The sequence below is a fragment of the Dryas octopetala genome, chromosome 1 (assembly GCF_963921425.1).
Source record: "Dryas octopetala chromosome 1, drDryOcto1.1, whole genome shotgun sequence".
NCBI lineage: Eukaryota > Viridiplantae > Streptophyta > Magnoliopsida > Rosales > Rosaceae > Dryas > Dryas octopetala.
This window is the reverse complement of record NC_141366.1, coordinates 1,438,359-1,460,632: the sequence shown is the minus strand read 5'-3', so window position 1 is coordinate 1,460,632 and position 22,274 is coordinate 1,438,359. Positions and strand designations below refer to the sequence as shown.

The following is a 22,274-nucleotide window of genomic DNA, read 5'->3' as shown; positions in this document are numbered from 1 at the left end:
CATGTTTCATTCCACTGCTTGGGACACTAGGAGAAGAAAAATGTATAAGAGGGAGACACAACAAGCAGAGGTGGAAACATGCCATAAATTAGGGTGGATGATAAGTACTGTCGTTTTAGTGTTCATGGACCCGATTCATCTCTCCCATTTGTTTTTATGCAGGGTTTTGTTTTCACATGCCCATTAGAGGCCAATATGCTTGCATGCCAACATGTTTTCACATCTAATGCTTACATGCATTAGAGGCCAACATGCTTACAGTTTGGTACTTTGGTTGAACTACCCTTTTGGAAGTGAAAACGTATCCCACCACATCTTAGGCCTTCCACTATGATAAACCCATTTTTTGTGACCCAAAACCCATTTTGGGTCACAAATAGTGCTGTGACCCAATTCTCACATTTATGGTGCTGTGACCCATTTGGGTCACAGTGTTTTATACATATTTAAAATATGCCTAATATTGATTAAATGATGTTTAATTGATAATTTAAAATTTAAAGTATAATAAAAATTATTCTATTGGTCTTATTTTAATGAGATCTTTAAAATAAGATCAATATTGAATATATTTAAAATAAGAAAATTTCATAAATTAGATAACATAAGCCTTACAACATTGGGACTTCAACAACCACAAACAAGAAAAACAACACGATGATTTAATGGAAAAATAAGAACAACACGATCACTAAAAGAAAAAATAAGAACAATACGATCACTAAAAGAAAAAACAAGAACAATACGATCCATTTCCGGCCCATCTAAAAAAAAAAAAAAAAAAAAAAAAATTACAAACCGCAGCAGCCGTTGATCACCAACGGTCATCTCATCTGGACCGTTGGTGACCAAACCAGCCCACCACGCGTCATCAGCCGAGGAAGCCAGGCGTCAGCCGACACTTGCGTTAGCAGCAGCAGGCGTGCGTCAGCAGCAACAGGCGCGGGGCCCACCTGGCTTTTTGCCCAGCTCCAGCTTCTCTCTCTTCACGTGGGCTGATAAAGTGATTTTGGGTCACACACAGAATGGCTCACACTGAAACCCTCTTTTAGGTTACACTTTGGGTTACACCCTCTTTTGGGTCACATTTTCCGGCCTATAGTGTTAAGGTGTGACCCATTTGTGACCCAAAATGAGTTTTGGGTCACACATTCCAGCTGCATAGTAGTAGGCCTTATAGAAGTAACTTCCTACTTATAAATGATAAATGATAAGATTAAGTTTTGAATGTATATAAAGCTAACTCACTCCCCTCAAACATAGTCTCTGAGTCTCATATACCCTAGAATCATAGCACTGATACAATATTATGTTAAACAATGGATATCCAAGTTAACACAATGATAAACCCTTTCTTTTTCTTCTAAGAAATGTGAGTCACTAGATGCTAGCTACTTACCCTTTAACCGTAAATGGGAGACAACAAAGAAACAAATACAAAAAGGACAGTGAACCCAACAAAACCTTGCCGAGCCAAATGGCCCACCATGTTACACTGTGGGCCATAGCAATTATGGCCATGGAATTTCAGACAACACCATTTGATGACAGGTTTGGCCCGTTTAGGGAAGTTCTACGAGCCTATGCCCAAAGCCATTGGAAATGTCCCACACTTTTTTCCTATTTGAGATTCACAAAAAAGAAAAGAAAAGAACAAACAACAAAGAAAGAAGAATGAACTCGATACTACAAAGTTGAGAGAATAAAACAGACACGGCCCATTTAGCAGCAGACCGAGAAGTGCCAGGAGAAGATAGATTCCCAAATGAAATTGAGCCAGACTCAATCTAAGTGATCCAAGGCCCAAAGTAGTAAAATTAATCTCTACCTTTTGTTTTTTTTGGTCGAAGAAAAAATTAATGTCTACCTAATGTCCGAGTCTCTACCTAACCCAAGAACATTCTCTACTTGTCTACACATAGTTTTCGAATTTTGACATGCAATGCAGGAACTCAGCTTAAAAGTAAAATAACAAGCTCGTCATGCAAACAAAATAAGAAATGCAAAGCAGATACGAACATTCCAAACTCTTAATTACTACTAATACTACCTATTCAAATAACATTGTCTCAGCTTAAAGAAGGAAACTGTATAATTATAAACCTCCTCCAGCACCAAAGAGACAATAAGTAGAGCAAACCAGGACAAATATCTTAAACCGAGTTCCTCTTCCTTACATCTATTTATTTACTATTAGGATAACATTAAGCATTGATAGATTCCTCACTCAGAAGAAGAGCCCCTAGCCCATGGCATATTTCTGGGTCCAGGATCGAGCAGTAGTCTCATACTTTACTCTATCAGTCTTGTACATGTGAGCAATCTCAGGCACCAGAGGATCATCTGGGTTCGGATCGGTCAGCAGGGAGCATATGGAGAGAAGGACCTGCAAGAAACATTCAGTTTTTATGCACATGACAAATATATGCATTAATATGTAATGATACTGACAAAAACAATAGAAATCAAGTATCCTGCCTTGGAAATGGTCAGGGCAGGGCTCCACTGCTCTTTCAGGATGTCCAGGCAGATACTTCCGTTGCTATTAATGTTAGGATGATACACTTTTGTCCGGAAAGCAACCTGTTCATTGCATTAACAGTGAGCATGTTGTGAGCATCATTACCCCCAAGGAAAAATAAAGGCGAAAACCTTACAATAATCAAAAAGCCTAAAACAGACTGATGAAAGTTCTGGCCAATTCTAGGTTCAAAAGAAATTATTCATGGAAATGCTATATGCATACCTTGGGTGGCTTAAAGGGGTAATCAGGTGGGAAGTGAATGGATACGAGAAAAACACCTCCAGCAAATGGGCTGTCCGCTGGACCCATAATCGTTGCTTGCCAATGGAACATATCTTCAGCAACGGGACCTGCAGGAAAAGAAAACTTATAAGGTGTAAACTGTGCCTACAACAGTAATATCAACCTGTTCTGCATTCAAACCAAGGTTCTTAGTAACCATAATGTGCTCATAAGAATTAATATACATACAACATTTAAAATCACAAATATATCCATAGAACCAGCAGAGGACAAGGTAATCCCAAATCTCTCTGGTTAAAATAACCTGTCACACTTGGTCCTTTCAAAGCAGAATTGTGAAGACTTTACATTGAGAGAAAATGATGAAAACAATACACACAATACCACAAAAAGCCCACTTATCTAAAGCGAGAGGGAGAGAGGTTGCATTAAAAGTCCAGTTCAGCAGCCTAAGATACAAAGTAATGCACAAAACAAACTATTTTTATTTTTTTGATGTCCAAGTTCCTCTGTAAGTGTTATTCTACATGTGGATTCTTTAATATCGTTCTTCTTTTGTAAATCAGAAGAGCTCTCTATGCCAATGATCAATAGGAATAATCTTTTCATATGACCTCCACAAATAAAAATCAAGAACACAAAACAAAATTTCCATTCGTGAAAAGGTGAATACTCAAACCATAACTTGTAACTGTAGAAGATTGTATTAAATGTCAATTGACCGGAACTTTGAAAAACCAAAAGAAAGAAAGATTTAAACATAGATGAGAGAATAGAATGAATACCAGCACTGCAGGAAGCAGGTGGGTCTTTCTGTAGGTCCTTCAACTCCTTGCCGATCCGCTTTGAAGCCATGACGAAATACTCAAGAGTCTTAACTTATTGGCTGCAAGGTTAAACACAGTCAAGTCAGAAACAATTTCTCCATAACATATGATTGAGTTCAACAACCAACAAAGGGGAACACAGAGGGCAAAAGTAATATAATACTGTGAAAGAAAGAAAAGTACATATTTAAAATTTCAAATATTTCTTTACCCTAAAACAAATTGGGCTGCAAAGAATTCGTTTTTGCAGTAAAATTGACAACTAGAAAAAAACAAAAAAGTAAAGGGTTTCTCAAATGAACATAAACTCCCAATTTCAGATAAAAATCCTTATTCATCCCAGTATTGTCACCAATTAAACCATAGGGCGTAGAATTCTGAGCCTTAAAAAACAGAGCATTACAAAATAGATAAACCCACTGCTATCCTAGGCATCACGACGATCTATTCAGACACAAAACAAGTTAATTATTGAAATTCATTATTTTAACCACTTCGTAATTAAAAAGAAAAAATTCATTACTTTTAAAAGAAATTGAAAATATTTTGAGCCAACACATCCATCAAACGACAATTAAGAACCCAAAAATCTGAAATTTCTCCGATAAATGTTGTATAAATCAGCAATCAAAACCAAAGAAGGAGAAAAAAGAGAAGATTTGAATGAATCGAAAAGAGAAAAGGTAGGGATGGCTCACCGGCGATTCTCCTAGGGTTTTCTGTTTGAGTTTGGGAGCTGCTTTGAGAGACAGATAGAGAGAGAGAGGGACTCTCCGACTGAGTCACTGAGTGCCGTACTGTGAGAAGAAATCCAAACGGGTTGGGTTTGCTTTATATAAGGACAGAGCGAAGTCGTTTTCCATGTGAAACCCGATTTTGATTTGTGGCCGTGACTTACCGCCACGTAGGCCCCCTATTGGGCACCTTCTTATTTGCCACATTTTTTTATTATGATCTTTTCTCCCCCTCAGTATTATCTTGGTTAAACTTGTTTAATTAATTAATTTCAATGATAATCTAAAAGTAGATGTATATGGTAAGGTTAAATCTAAAATTTCAGTTATGCACTTATGCCCCCCCCTTATTACATTCAAACTTTTAACAATCAATTAAATGAAATTTATTATGGTAATGAGAATGTTGTCCAACCCAACATCTTTATCAATTTTCTAATATCCTATGTAGCAAAAGAAAATAAAAAATGTAGCAAGGTGAAATGTGATATTGAGATCTAAGAAAATAAATTGTTATCTTTAATACCAGCCTTACGTGGAGATCTAAGAAAGGAATAAAAATTTTCAAGAAGAACCGCCATTATGTTGATTGCTGTCATTTGATATTTTGATCTCCCTAAATTTTGGTCACAAACATTGCAATCCATCAATATCACATTAATGGTGAATGGTTTTCCATTATTTGTAATCTTTTTTTTATTTTTTATTAGAGTGAATGCCCAATTTGACTTTCTCATTTTGATTTTTGACCCACTCAACACAACTTAGGTCCTCAGCCTTGAAGTTGAAGTTATCTACTTCATCTTATTTGCCAAAAAAGAAAAATAATAATAAAGATTTAAAGCCCCAGCATGGCTGTTATCCAGGAAACACTATTCAGCAATAATCAGGAAGCATTAGTGGTCCACGAATATCCCAAAGCATAACTAGAGTGGGAGTTGCTTTCGCTTTCATGTATGATGTATCCACCAAACTTAAAGCCCATTCAAGAATTATTAGACATAATACTATTGTTATACTAACTAAATTTATTTATTAAATATAATGAAAATATTTTTATTTATTCAAATTTAAATATATTTTAAATATTATTTATTTTTAACTATAACACTAATTTATATTTACACGTCATTTGGTGAAGGAATCTGATAAACAAATTTGGTATGCCATTTATCTATGAATACTTGAATAGTGAGCCATTGAGTGGAAATTACAAATGATGGGGGGCATGCTTCACGAATGGGATATTGCATTAAAGGCTGCTTACATTTGGAAATTACATTTTTTATTTTGAAATTCAAATTCATGAAAAACAATGCAACAACAATAAATGCATGGCAGCCACTTGGGATCGGTTGATGATCCTTCCTATGAAGGTTGGGTACAAGTACAAGTGTACAACATAAAAAAACCAGTGACATCACATTTTCATACACGTGCAGGCAACACCTTAAAATCTGTAAAAACTTTGTAAATTTTTATATATATATAATTTGTTTTATTATATCATTTGGGTTTTTCAATTTTTGTGGAAAGTCAGCGCAGTTGGTCAGTGTTGTAAATTTGAGAGAGGTTGGATGGGTGGGGTGGGAAGGACAATACGTGGTGGGTGGAGCACAAATATTGGTTCAGAAGCCAAAGGAGACATGAAGCTAACCTCATCTGAGTAACAAACCACCTCATACTTCTAACTTTGGCTTTTGGGTCTTTGTTTGCAACTCCCTGTTGAATTCAACTGCACCACTTTGATTTAAGCTTTTCTCTTTCGTTTTTATTCTGTAAGGGTCTCTCTCCTTTTGATTCTTTGTGGGGTTCTTTTATCTGCTTAATTGATTTATGATTAATTTCAGGCACAATAAGAGAAGCCATTTCGCAAGTGTTTCTTGATTTCTACATATTGGTGTTTCGTTTCTGATCTTGTTCAGTTTCATTCAGTCAAAAAAGCTTGGGAATTTCTGGGTCTCCCCAGGTCAAATCATCTTTTTAATTATGCTTTCATTTATTCTCTCTTGTTCCTTATGTATTCTTAGGTTTTTTTTTTTTTAATAATTAATTTGTTGATTGATGAACTTAGCATGAAATTATTGCCAGTTTACAATTCCAAGTAATTTTCTTAGGAATACAAAAGGAAAAGTAGTTGATTTGTGTCACTTTTGGATCATTAATTTGAGAATGAAAGGTTGTGATACACAAGTGGACTGTATGTGATCTTTTATAGTTTTATGTATCTTCTTTCTGGGTCAGATATCTGTACGTTTGTATCAAGTTCTTTCAGACGCATTGGCTAGCTCTTTTGAATTGTCATGAAATCTAGTAATCTGTTTTCATATATAGTGTCTGTCATATGGGACTGATCTCATACAAAGAAATCCAGTATCGTGATTTTTTTTAATTAGTTTAGTTCGTGATTTTTTTTATTAGCTGAAGCTTGGAAATAAATTAGAAAAAAGAAAAGCAGTTAAACCTGAAACCTTGAAAGCAATAAGATGGTTTCTGGCATGATTCATCATTTAGGGCATCACTTTAATCTCATTCAGTGTGATGCTGTAATCTGGGAAGGCGGGAATTGGGCTTCACAGCTCTACAGTTCTACACTTATACACTCATCTGTTTATCCGTCCATCTAATTGAAATTGCTTGCATGAATTCCTTCATAGCTTGTTCAATCTCATTTGTTTGCAGAAGTTGTTTGAATATCAACTGAAGTCTTCATTTACTTAACTGGCCAGGCACATTAGTCGAATCCAATCCTGCATCCCATTTTGTCGTATTAATTGACAATGGGGGCTGTACTGGGAAAGAGTGAAAGCCCCATTTCAATATCTGAAACGAAGCTGGAGGCCAAAATGGTTGAAGCTATGCAGCGGAGAGCAGCTAAAGGAAGTGTCATGAAATCGTTCAACAGCATAATCTTGAAGTTCCCAAAGATTGACGAGAGCTTAAGAAATTGCAAGGCTATTTTCGAGCAATTTGGTGTGTATCCAGTTCTTATTCAATTGTATCTTAAATATGTATTTGCAAAGCGCATATGAAGTTAAAACATAAGCTTAAAGTTACAAGTTGCTATCCATAGAGAAACTATATCTAGGAATGCATCAAGGTTATCATTAATAAAGACCATACACTACCAGTTACTTTGCCTAGCTTTGCACAGTTTTAGTGTTAAGGATCTTGCTTGCATAAGAAAACTCCTCCACAGAAATAATATTTTAAATCCTACCATTCTAAACTTCTGTGTAGGCTCTGTGAATGCATCATATTTCTTTTTTTCCTTATATTTGAATGATATACCTTTTGTACAATTGCTTTTTTCTTTCCTTTTTCCACTTAATTGGTAACTGCTTAGAGGTGTGTTCATATTTTCCTCTACAGATGAGGATTCAAATGGTGCAATTGATCAAGACGAAATGAAAAGATGTTTCTCTAAACTGGAAGTCGCTTTTACAGATGAGGAAATTGATGACCTCTTTGAGGCATGCGATATCAATGAGGATATGGGAATCAAGTTCAATGAGTTCATTGTTCTTATTTGCCTCGTTTATCTTCTCAAGGATCATAATAAGTCCGGTCACACTGTATCCAAAACACAAAACTTGATTCTATGTTTTCTTATGAAGCTACCATTTGTTGCTCTTTAACAGGCACAACAAATTCCAGTCTTTTTTTTTCTTGTTCTCTTTGTATTCCATGACTTTCTAGAAAATGGATATGGGAATGCCAAATCTGGAGGTCACATTCGAAACATTAGTGGATGCATTTGTGTTCTTGGATAAGAACAAGGATGGTTATGTCAGCAAGAGTGAAATGGTGCAGGCCATTAATGAAACTACAACAGGGGAACGCTCCTCTGGGCGAATAGCCATGAAAAGATTTGGTCTGTTCTATCTCTCTCTCTCTCTCTCTCTGAGCAACACACTCACAAACACAAAGACACCAATTGCAAGCATACACATTATGACATACTAGATCATGTGGGTTCTTTTGTAAAGGATGTTTATTACTTTTGTTTTCCCTTTTTCTCTATTGCAGTGGGTTTGACATCTTGTCTGCGCATAAGACTTTGTAGATTTGTATCCAGGCTGAGAAAAAAAACCTTGTAGACTTGTGAACAGATACTGATTAGATAGGGATGTTAGTTTTTATTAGCAAGTATTATTTATTAATTTGGTGCACAAGGATTATTTCTGCTCATCCGTATGCATTTGCGCGAATGATTTGATGACAGAAACTTGTGAATTAATGAAAATAGAAGTTTGTGATTCCATCCATTTATATCTACAATGTTAGAGAAAATCCTTTTGCTTAATCTATTGCTTCTCTATTGTTGCAGAAGAGATGGACTGGGATAAAAATGGAATGGTGAACTTCAAGGAGTTTCTTTTTGCGTTCACCCGTTGGATTGGAATTGACGATCTCGAGGATGAGGATGAAGACTGAAGAGGAAGAGATCACCATGGCTGAGGATGAATCCACACAGATGTCTCTGCTTACCATGGCTGGCTGCTATATAAGCAAGCCAGAGAAGTTCCTGTACAAGGTCTCATTTGCTCTTCAAACAGTGGCCCAGTTGATATAGAGCTTGTAAAATGATATAATCATTCCTTCCTTGAGATCACCATGTAAATAGTTTGAAATGTAGACTTATTCCAGTTCTGTTGTTATAAGCAATCCTTATTATACTTGATACATGTGGTGTTATGTGTTGTAATATTTTCCCGTAGGAAAATTCCCTCTGGATCATTGATTAGGTGCTACTCTTGTTAAAAGAGAACATTACTCGTTTCCCGTATACCTATTCTTATATGCTACATGAAGAATCTGGGTGCATTTGTTTGTTCTCTGGACTTCGGAGTGTGATAAATTCTCAACTATTTAACATTGTCAGACAACAATTAGGAACTTCGGAGTGCAATTACTGAATTGCAATCTTTTCCTCTTTTTAGGGGTTCAAGGTCAGTGTCTTCTGGGTTCACATCTATAGTCGTTTTACCATGAACATTAAGGAATAAGTGCACTACCACATGAGTGAAAAGCCCCAAGGAGTTCAATTCAATTATGGCATAAAATAATAATACAAGTTTGAACACCCAAATTAATTATACGAGTTTATAAACCCATATGTACAAGTTCGTATTATTTTATGCTATCATTATCATTGTCGGGGTGGTCCATTCATATTTCAATTGAGCCTTAACAGTGACTGCAAGAGAGGTATATTTTGTTGAATCTGTTCCAATGGCTATCTCCTGCACTCAAACCATTGTGATTGATGGATCATCAACTACAAGTTTGTCAATACGTGTAAATCAACAGCAACTGAGCCACCATACATTACCAAGAATATTTCAAAACTTGTACGGTTGTACCAGTTCAATAGTAACCTATAACCACATACAGAACAGATTTAACATCTTCGAAACATCACTACCCCACAGCCTTAATTCGTTGCTAAAAAATATGAAAAAATTGTCAAGTCATTGCTGCAAGAAGTAGCAAACAATACATGAAACAGTTTTTGCTAGAAAACAACAAAGAATGCTTTTGATAATCTGAATACAATCTAAAATAGTACAACATACTCCAACCCAGAAAACATATGCATTAAGGGTAGACCATTTTATGCTTCACTATTCATATACAAACCATACCTTAACTTACCCACAGAAACCTCATGACCGTAACAAAACTTTCATCACACGCATATAATAGTATAAGGATAGTCTAGGAGAGTGAATGCTCCGACCAAACTGTCTAATGCAACATACAAAAGCAAACCCCCTGAAATCAAACTGTCCTTCTATATGCCATACGTTACCCTCATCTGAACAGTAGATACACACATTTCATATAGAAACAAGTCAGAACTGGAACACAATGGTGTTGCCAGTGCCCCGATGGCAGTTGGAGGATTGGCTGATACATCACCTGTGGCATGAGAACGGCTGCTTACTCGCAGAAACTAACAAACAAGCTCCAAGAGCCCTCCAAGAATGAGGTTCCATTACCCCCTGGTCTTGGCCCTCTTCATACCAAGACTGTTGTTGAAGGGTGACACAGAACCAGACATAGGAGAACCCTCTTCACGAAGTGTACCATTGAGCATTGCCAACTCTCGCAGCTGCTGTTTCTTGTAGAAGTCCTGAGATTCATCCTAAATAATAAAATTTAAAAGGACAAAGAAACCAATTAATAGACATCATACCAAGAAATAAGTCAACAGCACTTTGCTGCTTGCCGACAGAATGAACAAAATTTACTATAGAGGAGAAAGGAAAACGTTTTAGTAAAAAGAAAAGGGAAAACGTACCACAGGCCTGAGCAAATCTTCAAGTACCTCACGTGCTTGCAATAAACGAGCATCAACAATTTCAACTGGTAGTTCTGCCTCTACTAGAATATGAAGAGGTTCATTCAAATGTTCATACCCTGGTTTTCCTCTCATCATTTCTTCCTTTAGAATAAAATATCACAGTGAAGTTACATTAGAATCACATAATGACTGAAAAGAAATGGAAATTGAATTTTATTTATAACAAAGCATAACAGATGTTCATCATAAGTGCCCATTCAGAATTCTTTTGCATGCATGAATGTGACATATATTCCACAAATATGTATATATGCCATCACCCAAAAGAAAAAGTCTCATTATTACCCTAGCCGGATCCTTTATGCTACCATGGCCCCTGATCAGAACACGACACTCAGTAGTTGCTTCCACTCGCTTAAGAGAGTTCCCCCTAGGGCCTAGCAACCGCCCAACAAAGTTATACTGCAACATTGAATGGATGTCAGACAAACAAAGAGAGATGCCCTAAGAAATTAAACAGGATCTAGTATTTCATCCATACATTAGGGTATTTGTCAACTGGAATATCCACTCTGATTGTTCGCTTAACAATTAGACCAGATGAGCTACCTTTAGAACTCAGCCAGTTTTGTGTTGATGAGGGCTGTAATAAACCTGACATCTGAACATTATAATCCCAAGTATGTTAAAACCTACAATAACAGACAGTAGTGCTTTTTTCTTTTTTCTTTTTTCGTTTGCACTACTCAGATGAGATAACATAAGATATTGGTCAAGAACCTCCAAGATCCCAAAAAAATTCATTTCTTTTGCAGCATTTAATATGTTAAAAACAAACAAGTAGATAAATAAATAGTGTGAAAATGTACAACTTAGCAGATACAATGAAACTCAGAAAAATTGCCTGTTATCTATGAGTGTAGAAGACAATGGATTTCAAAGATTCAACATATTATATAAAGACAAAAAAGCTAACTTGTAAGAAAAACTTAATAACTATACAGGCATGACACCAAAGGGCTACTACTCTACACAGAAAATCAGAACTCCCGTTATCTCCTAGAGTTGGACAGACCCTTTTCAATACTCTGCATTAGTAGTTGGAATTACATCTTAAGCCATATGTAAGATTAGATAATATGTCATATATACTGAAATATATTGTCTTGATAAAAAGAAAAAGGAAAACTAAATGGAGAACCATCTTTATTGAAGTAGGACTCCAGAGTAAAGCTAATTTGTTATTTTTTGCTTGTTGATGTTAGCTTCAGACTACCTGTCACAAAGTAGCAATTTAAATTGCAGACACCTAAACAAATGTTAAAAGTTAGCATGAGATGTAAAAGATCGTGTCAGAATGCTTCTAAAAAACAGTAAAATTAGATGAAAATAAGGTTATGTTAAGTTAATGGTTAGTATCCGTACTTCTGATTGAAACCGTGAAGCCCATCCATTCACATCTGCACCTCCATTTGAAAATATTCCTCCAGAAGCCAGGGGGCTAGCATGTTCAAGCCCACTTTGACCTAAAACTGATGCATTCCCCAACAGTGTAGTTACACGCAATATTTCTGCTCCAAAAATGTCAATTTTCAAGAATAAGATGTACCAGTTAGCATTTGTTAAAAGGTTAGCAGTCACCACAAAATGGAGAGACAACACGGATTTTTCTGAGTCAGTTAAAATCAATGCTTCCCCCAAGTAATAAATCTAACTTTAAAAGAGTAATCTATTATCAAAGTAATGAGAGAGGTTAATAAAGAAAGAAAACCTATTATTAGTAACGAAAGTTATGAACATCATCACTCATCTTCACAACCCACTAAATTAATTACAAACCAGAGAAGTGAGTGACTAGTACATGAGAACCCAAGTTATTAGAAGGAAGAAAAACCTGGAAAAGATAACCAATAAACCACTAAAACATGAGAAATCAATGTCAAGTATTACCATTATAACAAGAATGATTAGCAACCAGGATTCCTCTAGGAGAGAAGGAAAACAAAAGAGGGGGTGGGTGGGAACAGAAGCATACAAGAAGCACTAATGGATCAAGCTGCTTCAGTAAGGAACTCGGTATCTGAACTCAGTATCGAATCCCTATACCTAAAAAAGGCTCCTAACTTTTGGTTGGGGCTAGTTGTCTCACAGTCTTTATGTATCTGAGAACGGAGGCCCCTTTATGAAGATCCAAAGGCCATGTAATAACTTTTGCAGTATCATTTTATATGCGATGGTCAGACCTAATATGTTGTTATCCTCTAAGTACTGTAAAAACATACTGATGCCTGTCATATCAGCATCTTTCCGACTGATAAAAACGGGTTTTTGGTATCATCCTCCCTTTTTGGTCTCAAAAGATGAGTCCCACCTGAACCATGATTTTGGGAAAAATATAATCTATATCAAGGAATAAGAACAACAAGGTCTACAGGAGAAACCAAGAACTAAGCATAGAGGATTAGAACTCCAAGTCAGACAAAACAAAGCAACCTACATCCTACCTCTGAGGTATGTGAAGAAATAAGTACCAAAAGGGATCCAATGCGACAAAGTTCACCTTGATTAAAGTCATGTTATTGTACATACAATTATTACAATCCTAATGTTCTTCGGTTCATATGCTAACTGAATGCCTGTGATATGTGGACCTCTTCAACATTTTCTGATAATAATCATCCCTCTCAAGTCTCAGTTGTTCACTGAGAACATCAGTGGGAGAATCAGTGATCGAGTCTCCATAATGGGCACTCCATTTGTACTCGTAAAAAGACAGTTCTGGTAAAGCAATTGCAAAAGCTGAACTGGAAGTTTGAAACTGACCTTGGTTTAACAACCTGCAGCAATTCGGGAGCACAGGCAAAAATGGACTGAGCTTGTGGCGCTCCGCAAGTAACTCAGCTAGATATCTGTAAACAGAGCGAGTGAGAATATCATCATGTTGTCCAAAAATTCATATAAAAAAATAAAAACCAATTGTTAGAATTATGTTATGAAGAAATAAAGTCCTCTTGTTGTCAAGAATTCAATGAAGCTCTCTTCTTGGCAAGACATCAAGAACGTTAGGAAGCATAGTACAGATAGATCAGCAACATTCAGTTCAATTGGGGATTAGCGAGTTAGTTAGAGAGTTCACTCAGTTCGAGTTAGAAGGTCCACCATACAAGCAGTTGAAATCCAAAAGGAATAGAGATTAGATTAGATTAGATCGTAAGAGAAAACGTACTTTTCTTGCTCGGCAACGAGAGCGGCGGAGGAGGCAGAGCGAAGGCCAGAGAGGTGACGGGAGTGAGGAGCCGACGGTGACGGCGAGTACGCCATGTACCTTCCACCGCCCAATGATGATGTCATCTCACAACGATCACCACCGTCCGATCGTCTCTCTCGCTCGATCGCTTGCTGTGGACTGTGTGGTAGGGAAGCTGGGGCTGGTGGGACGATCCCGATTCCCGACCAGTTTCTCTCGCTCTCTCAAATCTCAACCCAACATTCCAACCCCATGCGTCGGTGGATTTTCATTTATACTTCTTTTCGTTTTACACTGGTTTTACACTTTTACTTTTACCTTCGCGAATGGCCCACTACTACTATAGTAGCTACACAGTAACTTTTTTTCTTTTCTTTTTCGGTGGAAGTAAATTTTGGAATTATAAGCAAATAAAAACAAATTACCGAATATGTCAAATTAACAATTTAGCTCATTTACATAAAATACATTTACTGATTATAAAAATAAAAAAACCAACGATGTTTTTTTCGAATAAAAGAATATAATGCAGCTTATGTGTGTACAGTAGGTATGCGACGCTTTTAAGAAATTGGCATATTATCATACATTCTTACCAAATTATTAATTAAGATCATATTTTAAATAAAATTTAATATAATTGATAATTTAATAGTGGAATATATTGTCTGATAAGAGAATATACTTGTGTACCAGCCATGCAAATTTGTGTTGTTGAGAATTGCCATGGTATGAGTGATTTTGCACATGTTGATGTTTGACAGTTGTTTTGATAGAAAACCAAAAAAATAATCCAAAATGTATTCTATTTAAAGACTTGGCCCACTTTTTGAATACTAAAAATTTAAACCCTCAAATAATGCTTAAGGTGCTCGAATAGTTATTTTAAGATAAACAATAAGTTGGTCTACTACACTAATCAACGGCTCACAAATCATAATCATTGTGAAATCTACACCAACTAATGAGACCACAGAGTCAGACGAGATGGCCATCAAATGGACTTCTCAAGTCTGAACCATTATATACGAAACCTGGAGCTCGCTACGTCTACGTGTATCAATTTAGACCCAAATTTTATGGACATATTCGTATTTATATATGGTCCAATCATTGGCCAAAAAAGATATATATATGGTCCAATCAATTCTTTGATATCGCTGTTTCGTAAAACAATGACATTTCCGAACTCCAATATTGAACGTTAATATTATAACATTGATTACCAATTTAGTTGACTAGACTTCCCTCAAACTACATGCAATAATAGAATCCACAACTGGCTCTTGAAAGAAAGATACCCAATTACAAATTTTGGTATATTTTTTGACTAATTAACTATGAAGACAAATTGGCCAGGTAACATGAAGATTAATCTTCTGTTTTGGGGGGTTGGTATCGAGTTCTGGTATACCGCAATCAGTAATCCTCATCCTGTTCCTCGCATAACTCCCCCCGTACTGTTGTTTTTGCTGCACCAATAGGTATACCCTAATCAGCAATTTTTCAACCCAGATACATATATAAGAAGTTGAAGATCAGATCAGTGGCAACAACCAGAAGTTGAAGTCTGTTTTTTAGTCGGAGTGATCACGGAAGCGGATAATTTTGTTGATGAAGGGTCTTTCACAGCGATATCTGTTGAGGAAATAGAAATATTACAGATCAGCAAATTAACAAGAAAAGCATGATGATAAGAATTTTAATGTGAACACAGGGCACAAGAAGATACATGACAAATGCCGACATGCAGAAGCAAGTGACCCCAATGGCAAAATGGACAGAAAAAGTTGGCCAGAAATTCGCTTTGTCCAGAAAAATTCTCTCAGAAATAATAGTAGTTATCCCTGAAAACAATATGACCTTCCATCCTGAAGGTAAGCATCTGTAAAAAGAAAACGAGGAAGAATCCTGTGAAGAGAGAAAACGAAAAATTAGTAAAAGGTTAAAATCATCATGAAACATACAAGATAAATAAATAAAGAGTGAGACTATGCAGACCACCTTTAGCTGCTGAGTTGACCACCCTAACATATTTTTTCCAACTTTTTTCCTATTTTACCCTTTATTGCAAAAACATGATAAAATCATCCAGATCCATTCGGTAGTCATCTACCGAAACATCCATTAATGTTCGGCAGATAAGTGTCGAATAAATATAAATATTTCGACAGATAACTGTCGAATGCCTTTTTCATTTCCATTCGGTAATTATCCACCAAATAATCCACCAATGTTCAGCACATAACTGTCGAATAACCATAAATATTTCGGTAGATAACTGTCGAATGACCCGACGAACAAAATTAAAATTTTTTGTTTTAAGGGTAAAGTTGAAATTTTGAAATAGGGTGGTCAACTCAGTAATTTAGAGTGGTCGGAATAGCCCTGGCCATAAATAAAACCACACCTGGAAATAACGCTTGATGAATACCCCAGAGTATATTATCCTAAAAATCATATCTTTCCCATGTTAAGAAACCAGAGACTAGAACCAATGAACTTAATTGCATTGCAATATAATGCATGTTACTCTCTGGTCAACCCCATTCAAAACTGATGATGTCTTCCATATTGCTGTGTTATGTGATTCATAATTTTGCAAAAAAAAAAAAAAAGATCATCTATTCATCAAGTGTCTTTATTAATGGCCTCAAACATATTTCAGGCCAAATGCACCAAAAGTCAGACAAAAAAAAGTTATATACAGTGAGTTTTACAACAACAATATGTTACTCTTCTGAAAAGAAAAAAAGAAAAGCAGTTTTTTAATTATAAATAAATAAAAGACAAGAATGTTACCAAAAAAACTTTAAGAAAAGTGCTTAACCTTAGAAAAGGATACTTAATGAATTTGCCAAAATTAAGCCAACTGCACCAGCTGAGTTTACCAGCTGGATATTCAGTACCACATGTATGACTGTAAATGCAGTCGATGCAACATTCGACCACAGGAGTTGCTTCTCTTTTGCAACTGCATTTAGAAATGCTTCAGAAGTTCCTGATGTAAATTCAAAGCACAATCTCAGTTCAAGTCTTATACTTTTCAGGCACAGCAGTAAGATCTCTAAGTTACACCAGAGCACTGATGACTGATTTCCAATAAAGAGACGCAAATATCTCAAAAAATTGATGATACGAAAGGAGTACCAGCTCCAAATGAAAGACTTTAGTTGGTTGTCAATGAATTTGGACATCCGTACTCTTTATTATTTTCACCATTTACCACCACTTTAGTAAATCCCTTATGAATCTCAAGGCATCTTTACTTTCAAAATAAGGGAATTCATATTTACCAAAAAAATAAGGGAATTCATCATTTGGAGGGTACTACTTCAAGGATTTCACACCTCATTAATCTTATGTCATAATTGATAATTTAACAATGAATTCAGAAAGTCCTATAAAATAGAAAGAATAAAAAGAAGAATGAATAAATGAAGTGGTGCTTGATCTTCCAATAACTATATCTTTACTTAATTTTGTTTTGGTAGTATGCTATGTAAAATAGTTGCAAGCGAAAGACCACTCTGATACGCCTGTGAATACTGATAAGCAGAATTAAAACATTACTCACCATTCATAGCCACAAAAATTATATAAATGCAATAATATTGAAGGGCTGTTGATGCTTCCCCATCACTCCAGTTCTGGCCATACAATAATCTGATGAGAGAATAAGAATAACTTGGGCCAAACGCCATAAATACAAGACCTACATGATATCTAAGCAGCGTGAGATAAAGAAAATAAATAAAGAAGAAACAATTCAAGATAAGAATAAATCTCAATTACTACTAAAGAGAATGATATTAATCCTTTTGTGGCCATTAACTTGTACTATACTATTTGAAAATGTGTCAAAATCAGAACCTTCCCAAAGATATAATATGTGATCGTCAGGATTATTGAGTGGTTACAGAGATATCAAATCAGAGCCCCATGGAAACTCCCAACCAGACTCTCCCCTCTAATTTACTCATCATAAGTGTTCTGGCTACCTTGATCCATATGTTACAACATAACATGCAACGTCTGCATATCTGCATGCTACGACTACTTTGGATATTTTTCTTTTTTATAAGATATTTTCCAGGTTGTTTGAGTCCCTTGGGTTCTGTTCATCATAGATGTCATATTTTTATCTAAAGGACTGAGATGCTATTACAATCAACTTGGCTACTTACTAGATCAAGACTATATATAGATCCATATATTGATATATTATGCATAAGTTGATTTGTATAAAACAGAGAAAAAAAATAAAATGGGAATACACACACAGATACATACCTATTAATAAAACCAGTTTAAGGGCCTCCGTAAGGCTACTTCCTAACCTCCTGTCTCTATCTGGGTCTTTTCCTGTCAATAAAAGATATTAGAAGAAAAATTAAAGTTTGTTAGAATTGAACCCTGCACGATGTAATGTTATTTCAAGCAAGCATAATGCCAATTGACTTTAAGATAGTATAATCTTGATTCTTGAATTCTTGAAGGAACCATGAAGCTTCCTCCATGGATAGTAAACCATTTGAAGTGTGCATATAGAATGTGAAGAATCATTTGTAACTCGAATGACTAGAAACAAAAAGCAGGAAGAAATTAACTTGAAATCCAGACAACGCAGGTATCTTGCATGAAAATAACAATAATGGAAACAAAGGAGAAAAGTAAACCTGATGCAGACCTTGCAAATGTAGCATAGGCACTTTCTTCAAAAGGAAGTAGCACAATCCTGACCACTAGGCTCCCTGATAGGTTGATATATAAAAAAAATATATATCAAAATTACTGAATTTTTTTCTCTGTCGAAGTAGTCTCAGAACAAAATCAGCTCTTATTGTGATGGGAACGTGATTATTTGTATATATGGACCAAAAAATTACCTAATTTGTCCACAAGTCCATACACAGCTTGGTTCTTATATGTTGCCCACCATGAAAGGAAAAGATTTTGTCCTTCTTGAAGGAGCAACTTCAGGAAGGATTGAAGAATAAACAACTTACACATGTCTGTCAGCTCCTGATCATTACCCTTCTTATTCTTTACTCTGTCAAAGTATTAAGCGATCAACTAAAGCACATTGATGATAACCATAAGACTAAATTAAACAGAGCTGCTTATCACTATATCCTTTCTGCTAAGCCAGCCGATTGTAATTTTGGATACATATGAATAAGACATAATTCTGATGAGTGAAGAAGATACAAGTAACATGCCCACAAATTTGGCCACATGAGCCACCAGCCAAAGATCTTATGAGTTCCCTACTTCTCTTCGTATGAAAAACCATTCTTAAATTCAAACGTTGGATTATATCATGCATTATCTTATCAATTTTTTACCTTCTGTGGTGCAACAAAAAATGCAAATTTATCATCCTACAAAAGATAATGTCAAACTAGAAAAGAAATACCTGAAGGGGAAACAAACAGAACTTCTACATAGAAAGTAGACCCAATAACCCAGGAACAAGCACACTCCATATGCAGTTTGTGATAATGCAAATACAATCACTTTTTCCTGAAACCAATCAATTGATCATTTGTAATTAGAAGCTGCATCTAATACCATATACCATCAAACTTAGCAGTTAAGTTTTTATTCTTTATATTTTCCAGAGTGGGTAACATACATAACAAGCTAAATAAGGAAACAACACGGAACAGGTTATAAGAGAGAGAAATACATGAAGTAAAAATAAATAAATATTTCGACCCAACAAATAGATGTACTACCTATCAGAAAAGAAACGTGGTGAATTGATTCTCATAACAAACATGTCCCAAGGTCAAGGATTGATAAGCGCCCTTAAGTAGGTCCAGTAAGGTGCATCAGTTCTAAACCCTCCAACTGGGTTTCCTACATGTACTTGCTCATTTAAACTTTCCTCCCTTTTCAGATTTGAAATCCTTGATAACAGAGGTCTCCACCAACTTAAAATGACTAGTATTCAGTGACTTCTAGCCACATATACTGAAGTATGGAGAAGTATGCGAATGTTTTACTATGGGAAAATACACCACTCCCATGCTGTCATTGGACATAGATCCCCATGGCAATTTTCTAAAACTGAAAATAATAGCTCTACGAAGCAAGGATACCCTAAACAATGTAAACTAGACATAGTAGGCAGCAACGAAAGGAATAAGACTTACCATCAATTGGATCCTCTATAGTAAACTAAGTGTTTCATATATCAATTTAATTATTCACGATCCTCTCAAATAGATAATAGGTAAAATATTAAAATGAGCAAAATGTATATTAAAAGCTTTGTTCCATGTCCAGTAACCAATAAAATGGTTTCACTAAAGCATAGCACTACGGTTAAAGAACCCATGGATACCTTCACATGAAGTGCATATTACAACAGAAAATTAAATGATACAATTACACACTGTCTGGCAGGTGCCATTATGGAGATAGAAAACATGTAAAAAGAATTGAGTTTGCCAGACTAGTTTGATTAAAACTCTTACCATGTCAGTTTGTATAACAATGAGAGTGAACAGCATTGTTATGCAGCGGAATAGAGTAGCAACTGTTTCAACTACCAGCCTTAATTTAAGCAGAAGCAAGTTCTGAGAAAGGATGTACAAGGGCTCTGCCAATAGTTCTAAAATACATGCACAGCCTGCCACATGAAGATAACTCAGATCAGTGATACAATGATATGAAATAAAAAATTCAATTAAGCCAAGTAAAACAATTCTATGATTACAATCCATCATCAGATTCTAGTTCTAAAAGTACTGAAACAATACTGATGGTTCACAAATCACCAATGGACTTGAAAACCAAACATATAGCTTAGTCACAAATACACGGAGATAAGCAACAGCAACAAGACGACATTTTCAAAAAGAAAAGAAGATCTAGCAATCTACCATTAATCAAAATCGCTTGCCCATACGGATTAGAAAGGCTTAAGTCTTTCTTCCAGAAGACACCACCGCATGCTGCAATAGTAATAAGAATTCCACATGGGGGGATCCACCAGGCAAATATCATTATCTTTGCTATATTTTCTTCTGTGGAAGTACCACCACTGTAGCATAATAACACATATGAGTTGTAGGTCCTTAGTACAAATAAATACATTACTAAAAAACATGAGGAAGCACCGGTTCATGTCTTCCCGCAGGCATGCTCGCCGAACTCCCTCCCGACTGAGAAACAAAATGCAGTTAACAAAAAGTGGAAACTGCACTGCATATAGCTGCCAAAAAAAAAACTGAATTTACAATACTATAACTCTAAATCAAATGGAACCTACAAAACATTCATCACCAGGAATAGGCATTGCAATAGTTTGTTGGATTATTACCCATTTTGATTGTAAAAAAGTAACAAACTAAAGCTTATACAATTTTTCATATGGCTATAATGGAATCCAACGCAGAAAAAGCAAAATAGACAAAAAGCTAAAAGACAACAACACAGGAATTAGAAAGAGTGTGCAGTAAATCATGGAGAAAGTAGAAGACATTGTTGTTACCGCAAATTCCTCTTCTGTAAGTTGCCTGGTAATCCACGCATTGAATATAAATGGAATTCCTCTTGACAACAGCTGCGTAGCTGGTGCAACAAAAAAAAAAAATTAGTAATTTACATGATTTTCATTCTTCGGTTTACTTTCTCGGAAAAAAAAAAAAAAGACAGAGAGGGAGAGAGAGAGACCGAGCAAGTACTTGAAGGTGCGAGAGAAACTGCTGCCGCTAGGCAATTGAGATCCAACCGACGATTCCCCTGACATCTCAATCAACTTCTCGACGAAAGTGGGAGCGAGAGACCTCCAAATTCGAACCAAAATCTTTGTGAATGACTAGAGAGAAGGGTTTAACGCTCTTCTCAGAATTATGTATTGACTAGAATAACTCTCTTTAACCCTACCAACCGTAAAGTCCACAACTTGGCTACAATAACCAGGATCCATATGTTCTTGAGCAACCAAAAAGATGACTGCATATAGTAATTAGCTGCTCCTAAAGTTGGTAAGTAGGGTAAAATTTTTTTTTTTTTTTTTTTTTGTGTTGACATGAGATGAAACTACTGAATTCGGAGTTCTAGACTACATGTTGTAACAATTGATGTGTTGCTTCTTGTATTACAAAGTTCACAACAAGTCCCTGACACACAATGTAAAATACAGCTCTATCTTGAATCATAAACTCAATCAGATTCAATGGAGGAGTTAAGAAGCGAAAAATAAAAGCTAACATAAGCTGAAAGAATGGAGAAAAGAAAAACAGGGAGGTTGAGACTTGAGAGGTAATAGCTTACTGAAATGGGTCCCGATAGAATGAGTATTGGCAGTGCCAGTTGAGCTCGAAGAAGAAGCAGACCAACCGACCCAAGGTACGAGGACGGAGACTATCACCGT

At 35.9% G+C, this 22,274-nt stretch overlaps 4 protein-coding genes across 12 annotated transcripts; 1 reads left to right on the top strand and 3 right to left on the bottom strand.

Moving 5' to 3' along the window:
• Positions 1 to 2,012: 2,012 nt before the first annotated feature.
• LOC147296173 (ubiquitin-conjugating enzyme E2-17 kDa-like) lies at positions 2,013 to 4,435 on the bottom strand. The gene is made up of 5 exons (XM_086237565.1): positions 4,293 to 4,435; positions 3,553 to 3,653; positions 2,747 to 2,874; positions 2,479 to 2,583; positions 2,013 to 2,386 (listed from the first exon to the last, which is right to left on the bottom strand). The coding sequence occupies exons 2-5, from the start codon at positions 3,620 to 3,622 to the stop codon at positions 2,243 to 2,245; spliced, it is 447 nt and encodes a 148-aa protein (XP_086093691.1). The 5' UTR covers positions 3,623 to 3,653; positions 4,293 to 4,435; the 3' UTR covers positions 2,013 to 2,242.
• A 1,431-nt stretch (positions 4,436 to 5,866) lies between these two features.
• LOC147296172 (Calcium-binding EF-hand family protein) lies at positions 5,867 to 9,163 on the top strand. 5 transcript variants are annotated; one of them, XM_086230026.1, is made up of 6 exons: positions 5,867 to 5,994; positions 6,179 to 6,297; positions 7,058 to 7,301; positions 7,701 to 7,903; positions 8,028 to 8,202; positions 8,659 to 9,163. In XM_086230026.1, exons 3-6 carry the CDS (start codon positions 7,109 to 7,111, stop codon positions 8,763 to 8,765), a joined length of 678 nt encoding a protein of 225 aa, XP_086086152.1. In that variant the 5' UTR covers positions 5,867 to 5,994; positions 6,179 to 6,297; positions 7,058 to 7,108; the 3' UTR covers positions 8,766 to 9,163. The 5 variants fall into 5 exon arrangements, with proteins under 5 accessions (XP_086086152.1, XP_086086156.1, XP_086086154.1 ...); XM_086230028.1 differs by having other exon boundaries at positions 5,882 to 6,106; positions 6,264 to 6,297; XM_086230025.1 differs by having other exon boundaries at positions 5,883 to 6,106.
• A 471-nt stretch (positions 9,164 to 9,634) lies between these two features.
• LOC147296171 (RNA-binding KH domain-containing protein) lies at positions 9,635 to 14,119 on the bottom strand. Of its 2 annotated transcripts, none has more exons than XM_086249044.1 (7): positions 13,865 to 14,119; positions 13,462 to 13,547; positions 12,064 to 12,209; positions 11,180 to 11,299; positions 10,984 to 11,100; positions 10,636 to 10,779; positions 9,635 to 10,479 (listed from the first exon to the last, which is right to left on the bottom strand). In XM_086249044.1, the coding sequence occupies exons 1-7, from the start codon at positions 13,987 to 13,989 to the stop codon at positions 10,330 to 10,332; spliced, it is 888 nt and encodes a 295-aa protein (XP_086105170.1). In that variant the 5' UTR covers positions 13,990 to 14,119; the 3' UTR covers positions 9,635 to 10,329. The 2 variants fall into 2 exon arrangements, with proteins under 2 accessions (XP_086105170.1, XP_086105178.1); XM_086249052.1 differs by having other exon boundaries at positions 12,064 to 12,170.
• A 963-nt stretch (positions 14,120 to 15,082) lies between these two features.
• On the bottom strand, positions 15,083 to 22,243 carry LOC147296170 (lipid transporter). 4 transcript variants are annotated; one of them, XM_086241872.1, is made up of 16 exons: positions 22,175 to 22,243; positions 21,572 to 21,684; positions 21,390 to 21,469; positions 21,016 to 21,110; positions 20,779 to 20,939; positions 20,371 to 20,525; positions 19,305 to 19,411; positions 18,775 to 18,938; positions 18,565 to 18,639; positions 18,179 to 18,250; positions 17,463 to 17,600; positions 16,731 to 16,886; positions 16,296 to 16,348; positions 15,618 to 15,796; positions 15,443 to 15,523; positions 15,083 to 15,357 (listed from the first exon to the last, which is right to left on the bottom strand). In XM_086241872.1, the coding sequence occupies exons 2-15, from the start codon at positions 21,645 to 21,647 to the stop codon at positions 15,463 to 15,465; spliced, it is 1,572 nt and encodes a 523-aa protein (XP_086097998.1). In that variant the 5' UTR covers positions 21,648 to 21,684; positions 22,175 to 22,243; the 3' UTR covers positions 15,083 to 15,357; positions 15,443 to 15,462. The 4 variants fall into 4 exon arrangements, with proteins under 4 accessions (XP_086097998.1, XP_086098015.1, XP_086098007.1 ...); XM_086241889.1 differs by having other exon boundaries at positions 21,016 to 21,060; positions 21,583 to 22,193; XM_086241881.1 differs by having other exon boundaries at positions 21,016 to 21,060; positions 21,572 to 22,192.
• Positions 22,244 to 22,274: the final 31 nt, after the last annotated feature.

Coding starts and splice junctions, on each gene's coding strand:
- LOC147296173 (XM_086237565.1), bottom strand. CDS start 3,622: ATGGCTTCAAAGCGGATCGGCAAGGAGTTGAAGGACCTACAGAAAGAC. Junction 2,875..3,552: donor ACCTGCTTCCTGCAGTGCTG/GTATTCATTCTA, acceptor CTTTTCCTGCAG/GTCCCGTTGCTGAAGATATG. Junction 2,387..2,478: donor CTGCCCTGACCATTTCCAAG/GCAGGATACTTG, acceptor TGTTTCTTGCAG/GTCCTTCTCTCCATATGCTC.
- LOC147296172 (XM_086230026.1), top strand. CDS start 7,109: ATGGGGGCTGTACTGGGAAAGAGTGAAAGCCCCATTTCAATATCTGAA. Junction 7,302..7,700: donor GGCTATTTTCGAGCAATTTG/GTGTGTATCCAG, acceptor TTTCCTCTACAG/ATGAGGATTCAAATGGTGCA. Junction 8,203..8,658: donor AATAGCCATGAAAAGATTTG/GTCTGTTCTATC, acceptor CTATTGTTGCAG/AAGAGATGGACTGGGATAAA.
- LOC147296171 (XM_086249044.1), bottom strand. CDS start 13,989: ATGACATCATCATTGGGCGGTGGAAGGTACATGGCGTACTCGCCGTCA. Junction 12,210..13,461: donor CTGCAGGTTGTTAAACCAAG/GTCAGTTTCAAA, acceptor TTTTTGGAGCAG/AAATATTGCGTGTAACTACA. Junction 11,300..12,063: donor CTTCACGGTTTCAATCAGAA/GTACGGATACTA, acceptor TATAATGTTCAG/ATGTCAGGTTTATTACAGCC.
- LOC147296170 (XM_086241872.1), bottom strand. CDS start 21,647: ATGTCAGGGGAATCGTCGGTTGGATCTCAATTGCCTAGCGGCAGCAGT. Junction 21,470..21,571: donor CACCTTCAAGTACTTGCTCG/GTCTCTCTCTCT, acceptor TTGTTGCACCAG/CTACGCAGCTGTTGTCAAGA. Junction 21,111..21,389: donor TTACAGAAGAGGAATTTGCG/GTAACAACAATG, acceptor TTTTTTTGGCAG/CTATATGCAGTGCAGTTTCC.